This window comes from Panthera onca, chromosome D4, assembly GCF_046562875.1.
Source record: "Panthera onca isolate mPanOnc1 chromosome D4, mPanOnc1 haplotype 2, whole genome shotgun sequence".
Taxonomy (NCBI): domain Eukaryota; kingdom Metazoa; phylum Chordata; class Mammalia; order Carnivora; family Felidae; genus Panthera; species Panthera onca.
Genome location: NC_138351.1, coordinates 3625902 through 3648487, shown reverse-complemented (window position 1 = coordinate 3648487; position 22586 = coordinate 3625902). Strand labels below are relative to the sequence as shown.

Below are 22586 nucleotides of genomic sequence, written 5' to 3'. Positions count from 1 at the left end.
GTGTGGTGGCCGGTCAGCACCGCGTAAGGCCCGCAGAAGCCACCGCATGGCCATGGCTCCACCTCACTTTTCTGGGTTATGCTTGGGCTTTTCAAGGCTTTGCACTTGGTCGACCTCTGCTTTGGGATGACAGCTCTCTCTGAAGTCCAGAGACAAAGCAGTTTCCCCCTCTGTGTGGAACTGACTTTGCTCTTGAAGATCTGTCTGCACATATCTCGAGATAAATGATACACACAAAAACGTTCTCATTCGTTTATTTACTTAAATGTCAATCAGCCGTTACGTGCCAAATACTGTATCAGTTGCTATGGATGCCAGTGTGAAATGGCATATCACAGGGCCTGTGGTCTGTTGAAAATGACCAACATAGAAGCAAGAAATGGCGATACGCCCTCTCGCGTGCACGCACGCATGCACACACACTCTCTCGTATTCCTGTCCATTGAGCACCTAGTGTGTGTCTATACCCATCTACTTACTGGGGTCTACAGGAAGACAAAACAGAATCCCTACTCTCCTGGAGCTTGAATAACCCCTGTGCTGTAACTGGTAGCAGCAAGTGCCCTGAAGAAAAACAAACCAGGATGAGGAGTGTGATGGGAAGCTAATTAGCGTAGTAACGTGCGCCCTGGACCTTCTGTTTGTCATGTAGACTGGGACAGCTAAATCATCCGTGAACTGAGTAACGAGAGTGGAAGTCATTGCTAAGGCATTTTGAGAGAGGCTTCCGAGTTCACAGAGAGCTTTACATCCCCATGTGGCTTTGGCGGTTCCCTGAAAACTTCACTTGGGAGGAAATGCCTTGATAATTTAACAAGTGCTGGGCATTCGTTGTTCTGTTTAATTTTCGCAACAGTCCTGCAGGTCCCTGCCATTATTATTTTTACCATTCCGTTATTATCACGATTTTACAGAGGAGAAAATGGAGAATCCTAGAGGTTCAGTAACTTTACCACTTGGTCAAGGCAGCCTTACTGGTTTGACGTGTGCTGTTTATGGTGATGGTGATGATTGATGGTGATGGTGATGATGGTGGTGGTGGTGGTGATGATGATGATGATGGTGGTGGTGATGATGGTGGTGGTGGTGATGAGGGTGGTGATGGTGATGATGGTGGTGATGTTGATGGTGGTGGTGATGTTGATGGTGGTGGTGGTGGTGATTGGTGATGGTGGTGATGATGGTGATGATGGTGGTGATGATGATGGTGATGTTGATGGTCATGTGGTGGTGGTGATGGTGATGATGGTGATGGTGATGTTGATGGTGGTGATGGTGATGGTGGTGATGATGGTGGTGATAGTGATGGTAGTGGTGGTGGTGATGATGGTGATGGTGATGATGGTGCTGGTGATGATGGTGGTGATGGTGATGATGGTGGTGGTGATGATAATGGTGGTGGTGGTTATGATGGTAATGATGATGATGGTGATGTTGATGGTCATGATGGTGGTGATGGTGATGGTGGTGGTGATAGTGATGATGGTGATGGTGATGACTGGTGGTGGTGGTGATGATGGTGATAATGGATGGTGATGGTGATGATGGTGGTGGTAGTGGTGATGATGATGATAATGTTGATGGTGGTGGTGATGATGGTGGTGGTGGTGATGAGGGTGGTGATGGTGATGATGGTGGTGATGTTGATGGTGGTGGTGATATTGATGGTGGTGGTGGTGATGATTGGTGTTGGTGGTGATGATGGTGATGGTGATGATGGTGGTGGTGGTGATGATGATGGTGATGATGGTGGTGGTGATGATGGTGGTGATGGTGATGGTGATGATGATGGTCACGTGGTGGTGGTGATGGTGATGATGGTGGTGGTGATGATGATGGTGATGTTGGTGATGGTGGTGATGGTGGTGATGATGATGGTGATGTTGATGGTCATGTGGTGGTGGTGATGGTGATGATGGTGATGGTAATGATGGTGGTGATGTTGATGGTGGTGGTGGTGATGATGGTGGTGATGGTGATGGTGATGATGGTGGTGATGATGGGGGTGATGATGATGGTGATGTTGATGGTCATGTGGTGGTGGTGGTGATGTTGATGGTGTTGATGGTGATGATGGTGATGTTGATGGTGGTAATGGTGATGATTGGTTATGGTGGTGATTATGGTGATGATGGTGATGGTGATGATGGTGGTGATGGTGATGATGGTGGTGATGTTGGTGGTGGTGATGATGGTGGTGATGGTGATGATGGTGATGGTGATGGTGATGATGGTGGTGGTGATGATTGGTGGTGGTGGTGATGATGGTGGTGATGGTGATGATGGTGGTGATGGTGATGGTGATGTTGATGGTGGTAATGGTGATGATTGGTTATGGTGGTGATTATGGTGATGGTGGTGATGGTGATGATGGTGGTGTTGGTGATGATGGTGGTGATGTTGGTGGTGGTGATGATGATGGTGGTGATGGTGATGATGGTGATGGTGATGGTGATGATGGTGGTGGTGATGATTGGTGATGGTGGTGATGATGGTGGTGATGGTGATGATGGTGGTGATGGTGATGGTGGTGATGATGGTGGTGATGGTGATGGTGGTGATGATGGTGGTGATGGTGATGGTGGTGATGATGATGGTGATGTTGATGGTCATGTGGTGGTGGTGATGGTGATGATGGTGACGGTGATGATGGTGGTGATGTTGATGGTGGTGGTGGTGATGATGGTGGTGGTGGTGATGATGATGATGGTGGTGGTGGTGATGATGGTGGTGGTGGTGGTGGTGATGATGGTGATGGTGGTGATGTTGATGGTGGTGACGGTGATGATGGTGGTGATGTTGATGGTGGTGGTGGTGATGATGGTGGTGGTGGTGATGATGATGATGGTGGTGGTGGTGATGATGGTGGTGGTGGTGGTGGTGATGATGGTGATGGTGGTGATGGTGATGATGGTGATGATGGTGGTGATGGTGATGGTGGTGATGATGTGATGGTAATGGTGATGATGGTGGTGGTGGTGATGATGGTGATGGTGATGATGGTGGTGATGTTGATGGTGGTGGTGATGATGATGGTGGTGATGGTGATGATGGTGATGGTGATGGTGATGGTGGTGATGATTGGTGATGGTGGTGATGATGGTGGTGATGGTGATGATGGTGGTGATGGTGATGGTGATGGTGATGATGGTGATGTTGATGGTGGTGGTGGTGATGATGGTGGTGATGGTGATGGTGGTGATGATGGTGATGATGGTGATGGTGGTGATGATGATGGTGATGTTGATGGTCATGTGGTGGTGGTGATGGTGATGATGGTGATGGTGATGATGGTGGTGATGTTGATGGTGGTGGTGATGATGGTGGTGGTGGTGATGATGATGGTCATGTGGTAGTGGTGATGTTGATGGTGGTGATGGTGATGTTGATGGTGGTGATGGTGATGATGGTGATGGTGACGTTGATGGTGGTGATGGTGATGATTAGTGATGGTGGTGATTATGGTGATGATGGTGATGGTGATGGTGATGATGGTGGTGGTGGTGATGATGATGGTGATGTTGATGGTCATGTGGTGGTGGTGATGGTGATTATGGTGGTGATGGAGATGATGGTGATGGTGACATTGATGGTGATTATTGGTGATGGTGGTGATGATGTGATGGTAATGGTGATGATGGTGGTGGTGGTGATGATGACAGTGATGTTGGTGGTGGTGGTGATGATGATGGTGATGATGGTGATGGTGATGATGGTGGTGGTGATGATTGGTGATGGTGGTGATGATGGTGGTGATGGTGATGATAGTGATGATGGTGATGGTGATGTTGATGATGGTGGTGATGATGGTGATGTTGATGGTGGTGGTGGTGATGATGGTGGTGATGGTGATGGTGGTGATGATGGTGATGGTGGTGATGATGATGGTGATGTTGATGGTCATGTGGTGGTGGTGATGGTGATGATGGTGATGGTGATGATGGTGGTGATGTTGATGGTGGTGGTGATGATGGTGGTGGTGGTGATGATGATGGTCATGTGGTAGTGATGTTGATGGTGGTGATGGTGATGTTGATGGTGGTGATGGTGATGATTAGTGATGGTGGTGATTATGGTGATGATGGTGATGGTGATGGTGATGATGGTGGTGGTGGTGATGATGGTGGTGGTGGTGATGTTGATGGTGGTGATGATGGTGGTGGTGGTGATGATGGTGATGGTGACGTTGATGGTGGTGATGGTGATGATTAGTGATGGTGGTGATTATGGTGATGATGGTGATGGTGATGGTGATGATGGTGGTGGTGGTGATGATGGTGATGGTGGTGATGTTGATGGTGGTGATGATGGTGGTGATGGTGATGATGGTGATGGTGACGTTGATGGTGGTGATGGTGATGATTAGTGATGGTGGTGATTATGGTGATGATGGTGATGGTGATGGTGATGATGGTGGTGGTGGTGATGATGGTGATGGTGATGATGGTGGTGGTGGTGATGATGGTGGTGGTGGTGATGATGGTGGTGATGTTGATGGTGGTGGTGGTGATGATGGTCGTGATGGTGGTGATGGTGATGATAGTGATGGTGATGGTGGTGATGATGGTGATGGTGGTGATGATGATGGTGATGTTGATGGTCATGTGGTGGTGGTGATGTTGATGGTGGTGGTGGTGATGGTGATGATGGTGGTGATGTTGATGGTGGTGGTGATGATGGTGGTGGTGGTGATGATGATGGTCATGTGGTAGTGGTGATGTTGATGATGGTGATGGTGATGTTGATGGTGGTGATGGTGATGATGGTGATGGTGACGTTGATGGTGGTGATGGTGATGATTAGTGATGGTGGTGATTATGGTGATGATGGTGATGGTGATGATGATGATGGTGGTGGTGGTGATGATGGTGATGGTGGTGATGTTGATGGTGGTGATGATGGTGGTGGTGGTGATGATGGCGGTGATGTTGATGGTGGTGGTGGTGATGATGGTGGTGATGGAGGTGATGGTGGTGATGGTAGTGATGGTGATGGTGGTGATGATGGTTATAGTGCTGATGTGGCAATGGTGATAATGGTGGTGATGATGGTGATGATGAGGTTAATGATGGTGGTGACAATAGTGATGGTCTTGATAGTGATAATGGTGGTGGTGATGGTGCAGAAATGGTATAATACAACTTTCAACTACTCCAGGTAATCAGGAAGAAAAAGGATAAAAACAGAAAATCTAATTTTACGCAATAGTTTTAACCTGTTTGTATGCTCAGATCTGTAAATGATTTAACAAGTATTAAAGCACCCCGACTTGGGTTTCATTTATTCACCTCGCTTTTGCCCACCCTCTACTCATAATTGGTCTTATTCTGCAGCATTTGTTGAATACGTGTAGGGCGCGAGCTACGTCCCAGGGATGATGTTGGAGCGTGGGGACGTCGTTGTGCCCAGGAGAAAACTGTTCCTGTTCTTGTGGTGTTTGCACTGTGCTGCTTTGGCCACGTGGTCCCATGTGCTCATCCCCACACCTGACACTTGTGTGGTGCCGTGGGCCTCTTCAGCACTTTCGTACATATTGCCTCATTTTGAGGTTTAATTCGATGTTCCTGGCGACTTCTTGTGCTGCTGTGTCTGTCCCTGTTAGAGCAGCGGACCTACCGTTCACTGACCCCCAGGTGGGAAGTGTGTCCTTGGGGGGCTTGTGGTCATGCCGGGTCTCAGATGCCCACACAGGAGCTTTTTTCCACAGAGAAACGAGTGAAGGCCAAGGAGAGGCCCTAACCCGGGCCGCGTCACACAAAAGGCACCCAATAAATGTCACTTTTCTTCTCTTTGAAAAATTTACCTTGATGCCAAGGTTTTGAAACAAACGTGTGATGGGCTGGGTATAGGTTTTGCAGTGACTCTAACTTTGCAGATTATCCTTTTCTCTGCGTATTTCCAGGAGCAATGGCAGGTTTCCATTCAGAAGAAAACAGGTTTACTAAGAGGCTAGCCGATGTCCCAGAAAAGGTAGATGGAGGGCGATATGCACGGGCTCTCGCAGCATGCAAAAGTGAAGTCATTCTGACCGGCTAGACAGAAGGTGTGCTTGAGTCCTTGGCACAGGTGCAGCGCCCAGCCGTCCTGGGAACACAGGCTTGTCAGAAAGAGTCGTGCCGGGGTTCGGCCTGTGCCTCCAAACACGGTCAATAGTACCAGCCAGTCGCCTTTCTGTAGGTTTGTTTCCGGTGGAAGTTGCCTCGGCTTTTCCATCGAGATCGCATTGTGCATGTTATCATTTGCTCTTCATGGGGTTGACTTGTTGCTGGCAATTGCTGTTGACAGAACCCTTTGAAGACGCTCTCAGGAACCAGTCCTCGGGGCCTGTGCTGAGCAAGGCGGCCTCCGTGGAGTGCATCAGCCCTGTCACGCCCAGAGCCCCCGATGCCAAGATGCTGGCGGAGCTGGAAGGGGAGCCTTGGTACCAAGGGGAGATGAGCCGGAAGGAGGCCGAGGGGCTGCTGAAGAACGACGGGGACTTCCTGGTCAGGAAGAGCGCCACCAACCCGGGCTCCTTCGTCCTCACCGGCATGCACAACGGCCAGGCCAAGCACCTGCTGCTCGTGGACCCAGAGGGCACGGTGAGCGCGGGCGGGACATGACCTGCCTCCTTAGAGCAGTCTCCCCTTGGCCTCTGTGCTGGGTGACCACACTTTCCCTCTGCTGCCTGTGGGCACCTGCTGACGTCCTGACGGCCACTCCTCGGGGACCCGGCCGCCCAGGCACACAGGCCTGCACTTGGCTCGCGCTTGGAAACCTCTTGAGGGCCCAGGGCAAAAGCTTTAACTCTGACGTCCTTTACAATAAGTACAAAAACGGAAAGTTTTCCTGTCCAATCCATTCATAGTGGATGAGGAAGTGCAGGGTTCCTGGGCTTCTAATATTGATCTCAAGTGTCTCCAAGAGTTCCAAGAGTGGAAGACGTGATGAAGCAGTAAACAGACCCCCTCTTAATTAGCTTCCCGCTTTCCCACTCGGGGACAGTGTGTGTGGCCATTCTCGGTGGTACAGTTGTGTCTGACGAACCGTGTGGGTCTGACTGAATTTCCCGTCTTCCAGTAGATAGATTGGATTTGATCTTGGCACAGTCTAAGAACTGCTAAGTTTAATAAACATAATTACATTAACTGAACCATTAAATAAGTTCCAAGATTGTTGTGTAAAACCTTTTATCCGGTGAAAACACAGAAGCAGGTAGTTATCCGAACAGTAGATTAGAACATGGCCTGTCCTGATCGATGGGTAGGGACAAAGCCTCTGTCTTTGGTTGGACTTGAACACAGTTTAACCGTGTTTGGTGGGGGAGGGGAGAGTTGTTACGTCACCTGATCTGCTGCTCCAGGGCGTCTGCACCTTGGCTCTCCGGACATCGACTCCGTGCCCCTCTCCCCTCTCCACCTGGGCAACCCCCTCCCTAGGAACGTAGTGTGAATCCTTCCAATTCACCTTCTTCGGTTGTGTGGTTTTTCCCACGGAGGCACATCAGGGAGAAGATACACTGTGTGTTTGTGCATTTCAGGAAGCTGCTAACACGGTCCTGCCCCTCAAATCCCATGTCAAACTCTGCATGTGTTTTTGAGATCCGTCTGTGGTGCTTTCTGTACACGGGATCGTCGCTTGGGTGGGCGGCCCAGCGGCCCCCATCCACGGCCACACGTCACTTGTGGAACATTCTCATGCAGGGCTGAAGGTGCTACGAAGTCTCCGTGCGTTTTCCCTGCGCCCACGATGGTCTTTCTGGGGCACATCCCGGGACCGGGGTTTTGGTCATAGGACGTGCACACACTTGGTTTCACCAGGGCTGTGCATTTGCTTCCAGAACGGCTGGACTACCAGGGGGCACGGCGGCCATGCACCAGGGTTCCCTCAGCCTCCTTGACATCATCCTCCCTGCGGGGTGAGTCCAAGACTCCCGGGAAGAGCATGTCCCAGTGTCGCCCTACGACCGCGCGTCCACAGGTTCTTCCAGTAAATGTTATGCGCCCACCTCCCCCCTGCTTCTCTTCTGATCTTCTCACCCAGCTCACTTGCTGAGTTTCTCAGCCATAGAATTTCCACATGAACCCTCCCATTTTTTCCCCCCGAATCTGATCATTTTGTCTGTGATGTTCTTCATCAAATGGAAGTTTCCCTTTTATGGTTTATGGCCTTGAGTTTTGTTTTGTTTTGTTTTGACTTGAGAGAGAGAGAGAGAGAGAAGGAGAGCAGGGGAGAGGGGCAGAGGGAGAGAGAGAATCCCAAGCAGGTTCCACAGTTAGCACAGATCCTGACACAAGGCTCAAACCCATGAACCATGAAATCATGACCCGAGCCGAAATCAAGAGTTAGATGTTTAACCGACTAAGCCACCCAGGTGCCCCTGTGGTCTTGAGTTTTAAAAGATTTCCTCATGGGGCACCTGGGTGGCTCAGTCGGTTGAGCATCTGACTCTTGATTTCGGCTCAGGTCACGATCTCACGGTTTGTGAGTTTGAGCCCCCACATCGGGCTCTCTGCACTGACCGTGCGGAGCCTGCTTGGGATTCTGTCTCTCCCTCTCTCTCTGCCCCTCCTTGTTCGTACTCTCTCTCTCTCAAAATAAATAAATAAACATTAGAAACATTTAAAAAGTAAACATAAAAGATTTCCTGACCTGCAGTCGTAGATGCACGTTGTTCCTCTGTGACTTCTGTGTTTGCTTATTTTTCGCAATTAGGTTCTAATTCTGACTAGAGTTACTTTGACAGTGACATAAGACAGGGACCCAGCATTCCTTAAATCTCCAGGTGGTGAGCCAGGCTTCTGTCCTATGGATACGCCTTGAGTTAACATTCTCGGTGCTCTGTGTCCCTTGTTTTTCTCGAGAGTCTGTCCTGTCCTGTTGAGCGGACTGTTTAGTCCTGATATGAGTACCACATCGCGTGGTCACTCTGGCTTTGAAACGGTCTTAACATGTGGCAGTGTAAGTCCTTCCTCTTGAAACTCCTATTAGCATTCTCTTTTTAAGCTGTTCTCGGACCTCTATCCCTCTTTGCTGTGGTTTTGGAGTCCGTTTATCCCCCCACCGAGAACGCGTGCTGGGATTTTGGTAGGACCGGTGTTGAGTTCACGGATTAATTTCAGGGAGAGCTGACGGTTTTCAGCATTAAATCGTCACATCCACGAACATGGCATGAGTCTCTACTTATTTAGTTTTAAGCTGTCCCTTGTTAGAATTTAAAAACTCTCTCCGGAAAGTTCTTGTGTTTCCTTTGTTTGGTTACTCCCTGGAGTGTCTGGTTTGAATTCTTGGCACAAGCGGTATGTGATTTTGGCCACGTTTTCTCAACAGTGACTGCTGCAGGGAGAGGAATGTGGTATGATCTTGTGCCCAGAAATCTTGCCGATGGCAGCGGTTTTACCGGAACGGCGGTCAGGCCGTGGCATACGTGGACAGTCACGTCTCCTGCCTTCCGGTTTCTGACCCCGTGGCACGCTCACCGGGGCGCCCTGGAGCGTTCACCAGGAGAGGGCGCCCTCGTCTCGTCCCCCGCCTGAAAGGGGATGTTGGCGGGTTTTGTTCTACCGAGGGTGACGTAAGCTCTGGGGGATTGTCTTCGTCAGCCGAAGAAAGGACTTCATTCTCTGATTCATTCAGTCGCTCAACAGCTGTGCACCAAGTGACTGCTAAATCTGGACGCTGCTTTTGACACCTGGGATACGTCCGTGAGCAAGTTTAAGAGGACAGTTTCTGCTTGTGTGGAATTCATAGAAATTAGTTACCGGATTGCTTTTGTCATGTATAGGTATTGGATTTTATCAAATGCTGCTTCAGCATCAGCTGAAATAGTACAGTAATCATGCGGGGTTTTTTCTGGAGTCTATTAATGTGGGGAGGGGGCAGTTACACAGGCAGATCCTTCTGATGCTGCGTCCTGGCATATGCCCTGCTTGGTCCTGACGCAGCCGTCCCGGGCCGTGTTGCGGGATTTGGGCACCCGACACTTCCTCTTGGGTGTTTCTGGCTGCCCTTCACCCGTGAGGTCGGTCTTTGTTGCCTTGGCTGCCTTTTGCTTGTGTATGCTGGTCTGGTTTGGGGGCCAGGGGTATAGTCACCTTATAACAAGCTAGGGCGGCTGCAAATCAGAGAGGCCGTCCCTCTTCGTATGTCACATAGAGTGTCCTGGAGAGCCCCTGTTTCTGCACCACGATTCGTTGTGACCTTCAAGGCCTTGTCACACACAAGCACTCATTTATTTGTTCATTGGTTCGCTGACTGGTTCCCCCCACTGCCCTGTCACCCCTGTGAGAGTGGCAGCCTTAGTCACTGCATTACGCCCAGTACGTAGAATAGTGCCAGGCACATAGTAGGTGTTTAACAAGCACGTGATGGCGCCGATCGACCTCGGGCTTTTACGGGAGCCGAGGGCCCCCGCAGGCCACGTGGGAGCTGAGGGTCCCCTGCTGCTACAGATGCCTCATCACAGATAGGCGTCTCTAAACAGAATCAGCCCAGAGAGGTTTCCCTTTGCAAGGGCTGCTACCAATCCGTCTGTTGTTTTCTGAGACAAAATAGGAAAGAAAACACCTGAGCAAGGCTAAGAGAATGCGAAGATTTCAGTTGCAACATTTAGGTATTGTTGAGAAAAGAGAAGTTAACAGTTTAGCTACATTACGCCATCTCATAGAGCAAAGATGGTTAATGGGTCATATACTCAGTCCTTGTAGACAAAGGATTGATTGATGATTACGAAACGACACGTATTGGGGTGTCTGGGGGGCGCGGTTGGTTAAGCATCTGACTCTTGTTCCAGTCACGATCTCATAGTCAAGGGATCGAGCCCCACATCAGGCTCAGCACTGAGCATGAAGCCCGCTTGGGATTCTCTTTCTCTCTCTGTCCCTCCCCTTGCATCTCTCTCTCTCTCTCTCTCTCTCTCTCTCAAAAAAGGACATGTAGTATTACTACTAATATATTCTGCATTCCCAAACCAGTACCGAGGTAACGTGTAGGGGCACTTGGGTGGCTCAGTTGATGGACCACCTGTCGCTTCATCTCAGGGCTGTGAGTTCAAGCCCCACCTTGGGTGTGGAGCCTACTTACAAACATTTTTTTTTTTTTTTAAGATAATTTGGAAGGTGGGAGGGAAGGAAGCTGAAGGAATGTGGTTGAAGCAGGTGTTCTTGTAAGCCACGACCCCAGCTGTGCCGTCTACAAGACTTTAATTTCTGAGGGGAAATCTGGCACCTCAGAGAAAATCAGTCGCACCAACTAATAAGTGTTCTTTGGGGAGGCTTTTTGCTGGATCTGATGATCGAATTTAATTGATCCAGTGGAGGAGAGCTTCAGCTGAGAAAGACTTAATTACGAACGTAATGTCACTTCCTTGCTGTTAGGACACCAAAATAGACGATGAACACATTCTCTTCAATATTTATTCATCTGATTTTCATGGTAATTGGTCGGTCCCTGACTATAAAGGGGGAAACTTGGCAGAACAGATTACTCGGAGAAATAAGGATGCAAAACAGTTCTGAGGCTATATTTACTGCAGCGTGTACGAACCTGCGTGCCTTCCCACTGCACACTGATCGTGCAAGACGAGGGCTCCCGGGGTCGCTGGAAACGCGGGTGACCGAGGAGCGTGGAGGCGGGGCTCCTGAGCTCCCAGGCAGGTGTGGGGCAGCAGCTGCTCTGACCCCACCGACGGGCTCTGCAGAAACAGTGCCAGAGGTGGCGTCTGGAACGTCCTCACGGTGAGTTAGCCCTCTTGAGTCTAAGATGATGCCCGGAGGCACCTGTCCTTGGTCCATCCCCTTGGCCGGTAGGGCCAGCAGGGTGGGCCGGGTGCTGTGCTTGCTTTAGAATGAGCCGCTTGCTGCACCTACACCCACACCCGCACCCGCACCTGCACCCACACCTCCAGCACACCTGCGCTTGTTCCGTGGCTGGGTGTTCCATGGGCTTCCTGACCGCGGTCTCAGGAACGTGGTGCATTGAGAGCACATGCTGGGGCTTTGCATTCAGGACATCGGAAAACAGCAACCGGCCAACACCCCACACTTATTGGGATTTTATTTTATTCTGAGAGTAACTAAGAAAATAATCCCCCTCCATCCCTCCAGTCAAACAAGCCTTGTTGTTATTTTAAGTTTTCCTTTGTCTCCGGCAGACTAGGCGGTGCTGATTGACCTGGGAAGCCTCACTGTTCTGAGCCAAGGGAGCTCAGTGCCCACTCACCCACTCTTGCCCCTCGGGTCCTTGGTTCGGCGACTCACATCCTGGGGCCCCCATCTTCCAGGCCTGTCCCTTCAACCCGGGGGCTCCATGGAGAAGAAGGGGATGGAGACGGTGGGGACGGTCAGTGGCCTCGTGGGAGAAGCCACACTCGGGCTGCCTTACCGGTCCGAGTGCAGGATAGACTAGGGATGTACGAGCAGGGCCACTGGCCGCTGGCGGGTAAGGCCGTCGTGTCTTTTCACTTCTTACCAGCGTAACACCTGAAAGGGTGACCAAGCAGATGTTACCTGCGGTCTTTGATGAGAAGTGACAGCCCAACCCAATCCCGGGGGAGCGGGGTGGTGCTCACGGCCAGGCTCAGGCTCCCTTTCGGAGTCCTTTCCTGGTGCTCAAACTGCTCTCAGTGGTTTCATGTCTTCTTCTTCTTTTTTAATGTTTATTTATTTTGAGAGAGAGAGAGAGAGAGAGAGAGAGAGAGAGAACAAGCAGAGGAGGGGCAGAGAGACAGGGAGACGCAGAATCCGAAGCAGGTCTAGGCTCCGAGCTGGCAGCACAGAGCCCGACTCGGGGCTCGAACTCACAAACCGTGAGATCATGACCTGAGCCGAAGTCGGAAGCTCAACCTACTGAGCCCCCCGGGTGCCCCAACAGGTGTCCTTTCTTGATTCTCCCTGGAAACTAAAGCGTAGCCCATTTTTCGATTTTTGACAAGTGTTTTCATTTCCCAGGTTGTCTCTGCGCCTGTAAATACATCAAGCCTGTCTCTCCCCAGCAGCGCTCGTCGTGTCTGTGCGACCTCCCTGTCTCACCCTCTGTCTCTGTCAACAGCACTTTTAGTGTTTTCTGAATGCACAAAATAGAGACAGAAGCATAATGAACTCCCGTGGTCCCGGTATTCGCTGCACAGTTTACCAGTATTCTGATCTCGATTCACCCGTCCGTTATTTTAGAGGGGACGGTAGCGTTTGGAAGTAGAGGACAGCGTTCTCCCACGGAATGATTTGCGAGTACCCTGCCCAAAGTCTCCGTCGCCCCCGGCCCCCGAGTGTGAGTGTGGTGCACACAGAATCGCGCCTTCGCCCTGATGGCGCCACTGCGGCCTGCTCTTGCCGACCCCCTTCCTGTCCCCTGGCCGCTCCTGGAACGGCCTTTACTGGAAAGGATCCGTTCAGAATCCCTCACCGCCTCGGGCTGTCCTGTGTCTTCAGTCCCCCTCACCGCAGGCTCCTGCTCAGTCCGGTTTTCTGACCTGTCCTCCGAGGCGGGGTCAGATTATGCGTCTGGGTCACGCCGTCACGGAGACACCGCGCTGGGAGTGGTGTCCGTGAGTGTTCTCCTGGATGCCGGACGAAGGGGGCATCTGGCAGGCTTCGCCCCTGCACACTCTCGCCTTCCCTTGTAATTATTACATATTTGGGAGGAGGTACCCTGAAACTACATGAATCCACCTTCCCAGATGTTAAGTAATTTGTTTTCATCCGTGTGGATTCACAGCTGCCTGACTGTTCGGTGGCTTCTCACCCCCATCACAGCGGCCACCCCTGCCCTCGCCCTGCGGGGGCGCCGGTTCCCCGGGGGCTCCCTTCCCCCTGAGCTCGCTCTGACCACCCCTCCTGGCTCTGATGCCCACGCGGGCCACCCACCTCCTGTCCTGTGTCCTCCTGTCACCTGTCCTGTGGTACACTCCTCGCTGCCCCTGGACTCCAGTCTCCCACTGGGGACCACCGTGGCTGCCCCCCCCCCCCCCCCCCCCCAGAGCACAGCACTTGTCTTCCTTGGCATTTGGACCGACCGTTCAGTCAGGAAGGAAGGGACTGGAGAGAAGGGGAGGGAGGGGCTTTCTGAAACATTTGATCGCATATCCAGGCATCCTGCAGTGCACTCCTCTTGTAAATATCTCAGCATCATTTCCACCAATAAGGGTATGAAGGCAACAACGACACGACATAGTTGTTATATCCAACAAAACTAAAGATAGTCGTTCCACATATTCAAATTTCCCTGATTATCTCAAAGATGTTGTGTGTATAGTACGTTTGTTGGAATCAGAATTCAAGCGTGGTCCGTGTGGTTCATTCTGTGAGGTCTCTGAAGACTCTTACTCTGTTTTCCCTCCATCTCCGTGGACTCCAGTGGTTTCCTTGAACGACTAGATAACTTGTCTGTAGAATATCCCACACTGTGATTTGGGTTGTGGTGTCCCTATGTCACTTGTGCCCTGACCCCGGCTCTTCTGTAAACTGGTAGACACAGAGACTTTAAAGGCAGCCTTAGCAGGATATACCTTACATACAGGCCCGTTTCAGGAGTACGATCCAGTGGGTTTTAGTGTATTCACAGACGTGTGCATCCATGACCACAGTCCGTCTGGAACATGTTTACCACCTACAAGAGAAATGCCTCTGCGTTCAGCTGTCACCCACCAGCCTCCCGTCGCCTGGTCTCCGTGGGTTTCTCCCTTCTGGAGCTCCCTCTGAATGGAATCCTATAAATACGTAGTCCTTTGTGACTATCCTCTTTTACTGAGTGCAGTGTTTTCAAGGGTCATCCACGTTGTGGCGGGTGTCAGCACCTCATTCTTTTCTGTGGCCGAGGAACATTCCGCTCACGGACAGCCCATGCTTTATTCGTGACGGACATTTGGCTGTTACGAATGTTGCCGCTAACATGACGTCCAAGTTCCTGTGTGGACGTGTGTTTTCATTTCTCTTGGACGTATACCCAGGAGTGGATTTGTTAGGTCGTGTGGTGGCTCTGTAATCTGCCACCCGAGGGACCGTCACACAGTTTTTTTTCAAAGCAGCTGCACCATTTTAAATTCCAGCTAACAGTGTGCGAGGGCCCCGATTTCTCCGTGCCGTCTCCCGCCCTTGTTATTATCTGGCGTTTGGATTCTGGCCATCCGTGTGGGCGGGCAGTGACAGACCACTGTGATTCTGATTTGCATTTCCCTCGTGACTAATAAGGTCAAGCATCTCTTTAGATACTTATTGGCTGTTTACTTCTTTGGACTAACGTCTGTTCGAATCCTTTGTCCATGTTTTTCTTCTTTTTCTTCTTTTTTTTTTTTTGTTGTGGTAAAATACACAGAACATAAAATTTACCATCTAAGCCAGCTGTGAGGGTACAGTTCAGTGGTGTGGGTGGTGTGCGTGTAGTTGTACAACCAATATCCATCCCCAGAACTCTTTTTGTCTTGCAAATCTGAAACTCTGTCCCCATTAAATAATTCCCTGTCCCCTCCACCCCCAGCCCCTGGCATCCACCATTCCACTTTCTGTCTCTATGAATTTGACTCCTCTACGGACGTCATGTAAGCGGAGTCACAGCGCATTTGTCCTTCTGTGACTGGCCTGTTTCATGCTGTCCTTAGGGTTCATCCACGCTGGAGCACGTGTCAGGATCTCCTTCCTTCCTAAGGCTGCACAATATTCCATTGTGTGGATAGACCATATTTTGCCCATCCATTCATGTGTGGATGGACTTGTTGCTTCCACATTTTAACTATTGCAGGAAACGCTGCTTTTAATACAATGCACAGGTATCTCTTTGAGACCCTCCTTTGAGTTTCTTGGGTACACGTCTAGAAGGGGAATTGCTGAGTCATATGAGAATTCATTAACAAAATGTTTTTGAGAAGCCATCACACAGCCCACAGCGGCTGCACTATTTCACATTCCTGCCAATAGTGCACAAGGGCTCTAATGTCTCTTCCTCCTGGTCAACACCTGCTATTTTCTGGTTTGGGGATGGTGGTCATTCTCATGAGTGTGAGGTGGTATCTCAATTTGCATTTCTCTGATGATGAGGGTTGCGGAGCATCTTTTCATGTACTTATTGGCCATGTCATTTGGTCACGTGGTCATTTATGTGTCTTCTTTGAGGAAATGGCAGTTCAAGTTCTTTGCCCATTTTTGAATCAGGTTGTCTATTTTTTATTATTGAGTTTTAGGAGTACTTTATATATTCTGGATATTCATCACTTATTAGATACACAAATTCCAAATTTATCCCCCCATCCTATAGGTTGCTTTTTTACTCTGTTGATAGTGTCTTTCATGCACAAAACTTTACAATTTTCATGACATCCAAATTGTCTGGTTTTTCTTTTGTTGCCTGGGAATTTGGTACCATATCCAAGAAACCATTGCAGATTCAGTGCCTCGAAGCTTTTGCCCTGAGTTTTCTTCTAAGAATTTTAGGCCTTACATTGAGATCTTGGATCCATTTTGAGTTAATTTTTGTATGTGGCATCAGCTACAGGCACTCTATTCTTTTGTATGTGGACACCCAGTTTCCCCAGCAGCATTTGTTGAAAAAATTGTCCCTTTCCTGTTGAATGGTCACAGCACCCTAGTCAAAAATCACTTGACCACATATGCAGGGGCTCATTTCTAGGCCCTCTGTTCTTTTCCACTGCCTTATATGCCTGTCTTTATATCGGTACCACACTGTTTTGATTACTGTAGCTTTGTAATTAGTTTTGAAATCCAGAAGTGTGAGTCCTCCAACTTCGTCAAATTTGTTGTGTTGGTCTTTTCAAAGAAGCTGCTTTTGGTTTCATTGATTTTCTCTATTATTTTCCCATTCTCTATTTTATCTCTGCTTTAATCTTTATGCTGTCCTTTCTCCTGCTCAGTTCAGGGTTTTTAGTGTGTTCAAGTGGGACATTAGGTTATTTGTGAGTCTCTAAATTTTCCTCTTGCTGTTGGGGAAAAGGAGTGCCCATGTGGGCAAGGTGTTGATTGGAAGGATGTAAGCAGCTGGCACTCACAGTCCCAAGCCTGACTCTTGGTGTTGCAGCCCCAGAGGGCTGATGTGAACCTGGCACTGTGTCCGTTGGGTCTAAGAAGGACCTGAGCCTCACGTTAATTTCAAACCTGGGAGAGGCCAAGCAATGTGGGTGGGTGGGTCTACATCCCGCTTGGGTTAGGTTGTATTTGGGCTTGAGCCTCTGGGAGTGGAGGGTCCGCCAGTGGATCCAGCCCAAGTTGAGACATTAGACAAAGAGCAGCAGGTCTGAGTGTGCAACCCGTTCCAATGGAACCAGATTTTAATCAGGAACTATCTTGTCTGATGGCTTTGCCACAGCTAGTGTGACCTTTTGGAAGGGGACGGATGTAATCATTCTGTCATTGGTTGAGTATACTTGTTAACGAACAATATCTCTAAATGGTATTTCTGACTACTGGGCACCTAATTTAAATGTTCCCTAGACAACTTGAACCCACAATACCTAAAGCAGAAGGTACGGCCCCCACCCCCTTGCCCAACTGCCCCATGGATTCCTTCCTGCAGCTCGCCCTGCCCCCAAACCTCAGCTACCAGCACCTCCTTCATCACATGTGTTTAGTTTTACAAGACCTGCATAGCTCAGTCGATTAAGCATCCAACTCTTGGTTTCGGCTCAGGTCGTGATCTCAGGGTTCAGGTTCGAGCCTCTCATCGGGCTCCATGCTGACAGTGTGGAGTGTGCTTGGGATTCTCTCTCTCTCCTCTCTCTTTGCTCCTCCCTGCTCACTCTCTATCCCTCTCTCTCTCTCAAAATAAACAAACATTAAAAAGAAAAGGAACCACCAAACTATCTTCTAAACTATCTGTCCCGTTTTTCAATCCACCAGCAGTGACGAGAGTTCTCATTGCACACATCCTCACCAGCATTGGCAGTTGTCGGTGTTGTGGATTTTGGCCATTCTGATAGGTGTGTGGTGGCATCTCAGTGTTGTAACTTGTGTTTCCCTGATGACTTGTGCTGTAGGGCATCTTTTCACGTACTTGTTTGCCACCTGTGCATCCTCTTTGCTGAGGTGTTTGTTAAGGTCTTTGCCCCATTTTTAAAATGTGGTTTTCTTAATGTTGGTATTAAGAGCTGTTTGTATATTTCAGAGACCGGTTCATTACCAGATGTGTCTTTTGCAAATACCTTCTCCCAGTCCGTGGCTGCTCTTCTCACTGTCTTGAAGGTGTCACTTGTGGATCGGACGTTTTTATTTTTTTTTATTTTTTATTTTTTTTATTTTTTTTTTTTTATTTTTGGGACAGAGAGAGACAGAGCATGAACGGGGGAGGGGCAGAGAGAGAGGGAGACACAGAATCGGAAACAGGCTCCAGGCTCCGAGCCATCAGCCCAGAGCCTGACGCGGGGCTCGAACTCACGGACCGCGAGATCGTGACCTGGGTGAAGTCGGACGCTTAACCGACTGCGCCACCCAGGCGCCCCATGGATCGGACGTTTTTAATCTTGATGAAGTCCAGCTTATCGTTTCTTTCATTCACGAATCAGGCCTTTGATGTCTTATCTAGAAAGTCATCACCAAACCCATGGTCGCTAAAGTTCTCCCTGTGTTTTCTTTTAAGAGTTTAATAATTCTGCATTTTACATTTAAGTCTGTGATCCATTCTGAGTTAATTTTTTGAAGGGTGTAAGTTCTGATCTAGGCTTTCTGTAAAATATATGTGGACATCCCGGTGCTGCAGCATCGTTCACTGAAAATGCTGTCTTTGCCTTTTATTTCCTTTTTTGTCTTACTGCATTAACGAGGACTTCCATGATGGTGTTGAGGAGTGTGAGGCGAGACATCCTGGCCTTGTTCAAGTTTCTGATCATTAAGTAGGATGTTAGTGGTAGGATTTTTGTGGATGTCTTTATCAAGTGGAGGAAGTTTCACCCGTATTCCTAGTTTACTGAGAGCTTTTACCAAGAATTGGTTGAATTTTCTGTTTCCATTGATAAGATCATGGAGTTTTTGTCTTCACCCTAATGGTGTGATGGATTGTGTTGATTTCTGAATGGGGAAGCAGCCTTGCAGACCCAGGATAAATCCCCCTTGGTCATGGTGTATAGTTCTTCTTATACATTGTTGGATTCAATCCGTTAGTGTTTTGTTGAGGACTTTTGCATGTGTGTTCATAAGAGGTGCTGATCTGTAGTTTTCTTTTCCTGTAACGTCTTTGTTTGCTTTTGATGTTAGAGTCGTACTAGCCTCATAGAGTGAGTTAAGTGATATTATTTCTGCTTCTGTCTTCTGAATGAGATTGTGGGGACTTGGTAAATTTTGTCTTTAAGTGTTTGGTAGAGTTCACCAGTGAACCTATCTGGGCCTGGTGCTTTCTATGTTGGCAGATTATTCACTATTGATTCAATTTTTAAATAGCCACAGGTTTATTCAAACCATCTATTTCTTCTTGTAAGAGTTTTGTGAAGCTGTGTCTTTCAAGAAATGGGTCCGTTTTTAAGGAGTTATCAAATTTGTGGGCATAGAGTTATTTATAGTATTCTTTCATTATCCTTTTAAATTCCATGAGATCTGTAGTGATGACCCTTCTTTCATTTCCGATATTAGTAAGTGTCTTCTCTCATTTTTTTTCTTAGCCTGGCTAGAGGCTTATCAATTGTTATGTATCTTTTCGAAGGACCAGCTTTGGGGATCATTGATTTCTGTATTGATTTCCTGTTTCCAATGTCATTGGTTTCTGCTCTAATTTTTTCATTATTTCTTTCCTTATGCTTCCTGTGGATTTAATTTGTTCTTTTTTCTAGTTTCCTAAGGTAAAAGCTTAGAATACTGATTTCAGCTCTTTCTTCTTTTCTGACCCACATAGCAAGTGGGTCCATACAGATAGCTCTGTGGACTGCAGGTTCTCTGGGAAGAAGCCAGACTGGAGTTTCAGCAAGCATTGATGTGAATGGAGTGAACTGGCCTATTTAGGCAGTAAATTTATATCATATGACTCTTCATGGTTTTGTTTGTATGTGTGTGTTCATTGTGGCCCAGCCTTCATACCCCAAAGATGCCCACCAGGGGGCAGCTTGGGCAATATGTTGGAATCATGGGGGGGGATCGAGAGACACACCGGTTGGCCGAGCCCCACCCCAAGCTCCTGGTGGGGTTGGCCTGGGCACGGGGTTACTGAACACTGTCTGGTGATTTGGACGTGAGTCCATGCTAAGACTGCTATCCCAGACACTGCCCTGTCATAAACCCTCTTTCATTCACCCCTGCTGCCCCAGAACTTCGATGACTGTTCATCACTAAGAAGTGGGAATAAGAAGTCAGCGTCAAGGCAGCAGCCAACAGTAGTCTCAGGCTGAGTCCTGGGTGCCCCTCACCTCCCAGAAAGGGGCCTTCCCATGTCACCTCAGGGTCTTTCTGTGGTGGGGATTCTACAGAACTCAGGAGGATTAAACAGCCTTGATGAAAAGATGCCAAAATTTCTTGCAAAAAGATTCCTTTCCTAATGTGCCCATTGGGTCACATCCTTGGTGAGGCTCAGTGCCCAAGGGTCAGGAACCCCGTGGCCCAGTGGGTCCCTGTCCCTCCATGCTTACAGACACCTGTGGGGAAGGGGGCCTACCTCAGTGTGGGACCCCAGGAGAACAGAGAACCCTCATTTCTAAGTTTCTACTGTTGCCTGTGGCTGCTATCTTGTAGATCCTAGAGCAGATGGCCGGGGTGGGGGGGGGGGGCTTTAATGGGCACACCTGGACTATAGATTTGGGGTGGGAATGAGATCAAGGCTGAAGGTTCAGAATAGGACATCCCATTGGTAGGTTGGTGGAAGGGAGAGACAAGAGTGGCCACATCAGGGGTGAGGATGGGATTAGAGGAAAGGAGAGAATACGGGGACAGGTAAGGAGGAAGAAACTAGATGTGCCCTCAGAGTCCCTGAGAGACAGGTGGGGGAGAGCTGTGGCCCAGGGAAGGGGGGGTCTCCAGAAATAAGGCTGGAGAGAGAGGTCAGACACCCAGGGCGTCCAAAAGCCATCATGAGGACCATCTAAGGGCTGGAGGGCCATCAGGTGTAGCCAGGCACCTGCTCCCTGGCCTGTCTCCCATCCCCTCAAAGGAGGCCGCGGGGGCTGTGTCCACAGCAGCCGGGAGACTGTTCCTGGCCAGGCGTCCTCTGCCTTCTTCAAGTGTGGTCTACACTGGGAGTGTAGCAGCTCAGGGACCAAGGCGCAGGCCCGGTGAGCAGCGGGAAGTGGTGACCCTCCCCCACACCCCCACCCCACCCCCAGAGTTCACTTGCTCGGAGGCTGGCAGGCAGGCATTGCACCAAGAAACCAGGAGCGTGCTGTGCCGCCCCTGCGTCCCAGACAGGCTCGCCCCCAGTGCGGGGAGACGGAAGGGCTACGTGGACCCCCTCTGGGTGCGAGTGCAGGACGGCCAGACGGGTCTTTCGAGGGCAGGAGAGGAGCAGGAGAGAAAAGGCTGGCAGCAGAGGGCAGGGTGGTTGCTGAAGGCACATGGCAGGTGACAGGCTGAATGACCGGCCAGTGACGATCACTGGGGACTTCGAAGACGTGTCCCTGAGAGAGCGCGGGGGCCCCGGGGAGGCCGCCGCTCCGGTTCCCGTGGTCTGGGGCTGGCTCCAAGCACGTGCGTTCTCTTTTCTCTGCCCGTGGGTCATGCATCCTGCCCTCTGTGTCCCTCCCAGGTCCGGACAAAGGACAGGGTCTTCGACAGCATCAGCCACCTCATCAACCACCACCTGGAGAACAGCCTGCCCATCGTCTCTGCTGGAAGCGAGCTCTGTCTCCAGCAGCCGGTGGAGAAGCCCCTGTGACCGGCCGGCCACCCCGTCCTGACCCTGCACCGGTGGTCAGGAGACCTGGTTCTTCCCGGGAGATGGGTACAGGGGCTATGGAAACTCGGGCAGCCGCCCACGGGCTCAGAGCCTTGTCCAAATGCCCCAGGAGGAAGGTGTCCGAAAAGTGCAAGTTTCATAAACTTGTCCTGATTTTCTCGTGTGCATATTAAAGGTGTACATACCTATACATCCTGTACAAATTAGCCCTCTATATTTATATTTTTTAAGACTAAGAAAGATGTAAGACTAATGTTCTGTGCTGTATGTTTTTAATGGAAAAAAAAGTTTGACTCTAGTTGTCTGGGCAAAAAATTTAATTCAACCGACCCATTCTCCTGAGAAATTCCCCTAGGAAGATGTGACCTGCAGTTTTACCCGATAAGCACAACACGGGGACTAGAAGCAGGCAGGAGGGTTTTAAAAATATGGAGTCGGCGCAGAAGAAGGCCACCCGAAAGGGCCTAGCTCTGGTCCCGGGGGCCGCCCCGCGGGGTGTTGGCGCCCCCTCCCTCCGCAATGACGCCCCCCGTCGCCCCCCGGGCCGTCTGCACTGCACCGTGAGCTCCCAGCTCCCACACCTGACACCTGGTGCCGCCGAACTGTCAACCCGGCCGTGTCGGTGGTGCCTGAGCACGGGAATCCCGTCCCCCTTGACCTCAGTTGTCCAGGGTCTCAAAGATCTTACTGCCAGATGTGGCACCAAAGGAGCCTCGGTGACCAACATCTTCACTGGCAAACTCTTCCATTGCTCCCATCTGTGTTACTGTGCGGGGCGGGGTCGGGGGAGGGGGGGCTGG

At 49.9% G+C, this 22586-nt stretch overlaps 1 protein-coding gene across 3 annotated transcripts in view; it reads left to right on the top strand.

Moving 5' to 3' along the window:
* SHC3 (SHC adaptor protein 3) overlaps window positions 1–22221 on the top strand; it is a 104523-nt gene extending 82302 nt beyond the window's left edge. For all 3 annotated transcript variants that reach the window (XM_060610247.3, XM_060610245.3, XM_060610248.3), the window contains 2 exons: window positions 6286–6581; window positions 21637–22221. In XM_060610247.3, the coding sequence (XP_060466230.1) occupies window positions 6286–6581; window positions 21637–21765 (425 nt within the window). In that variant the 3' untranslated portion in view covers window positions 21766–22221. The remainder of the gene's footprint in view (window positions 1–6285; window positions 6582–21636) is intronic.
* Window positions 22222–22586: the final 365 nt, after the last annotated feature.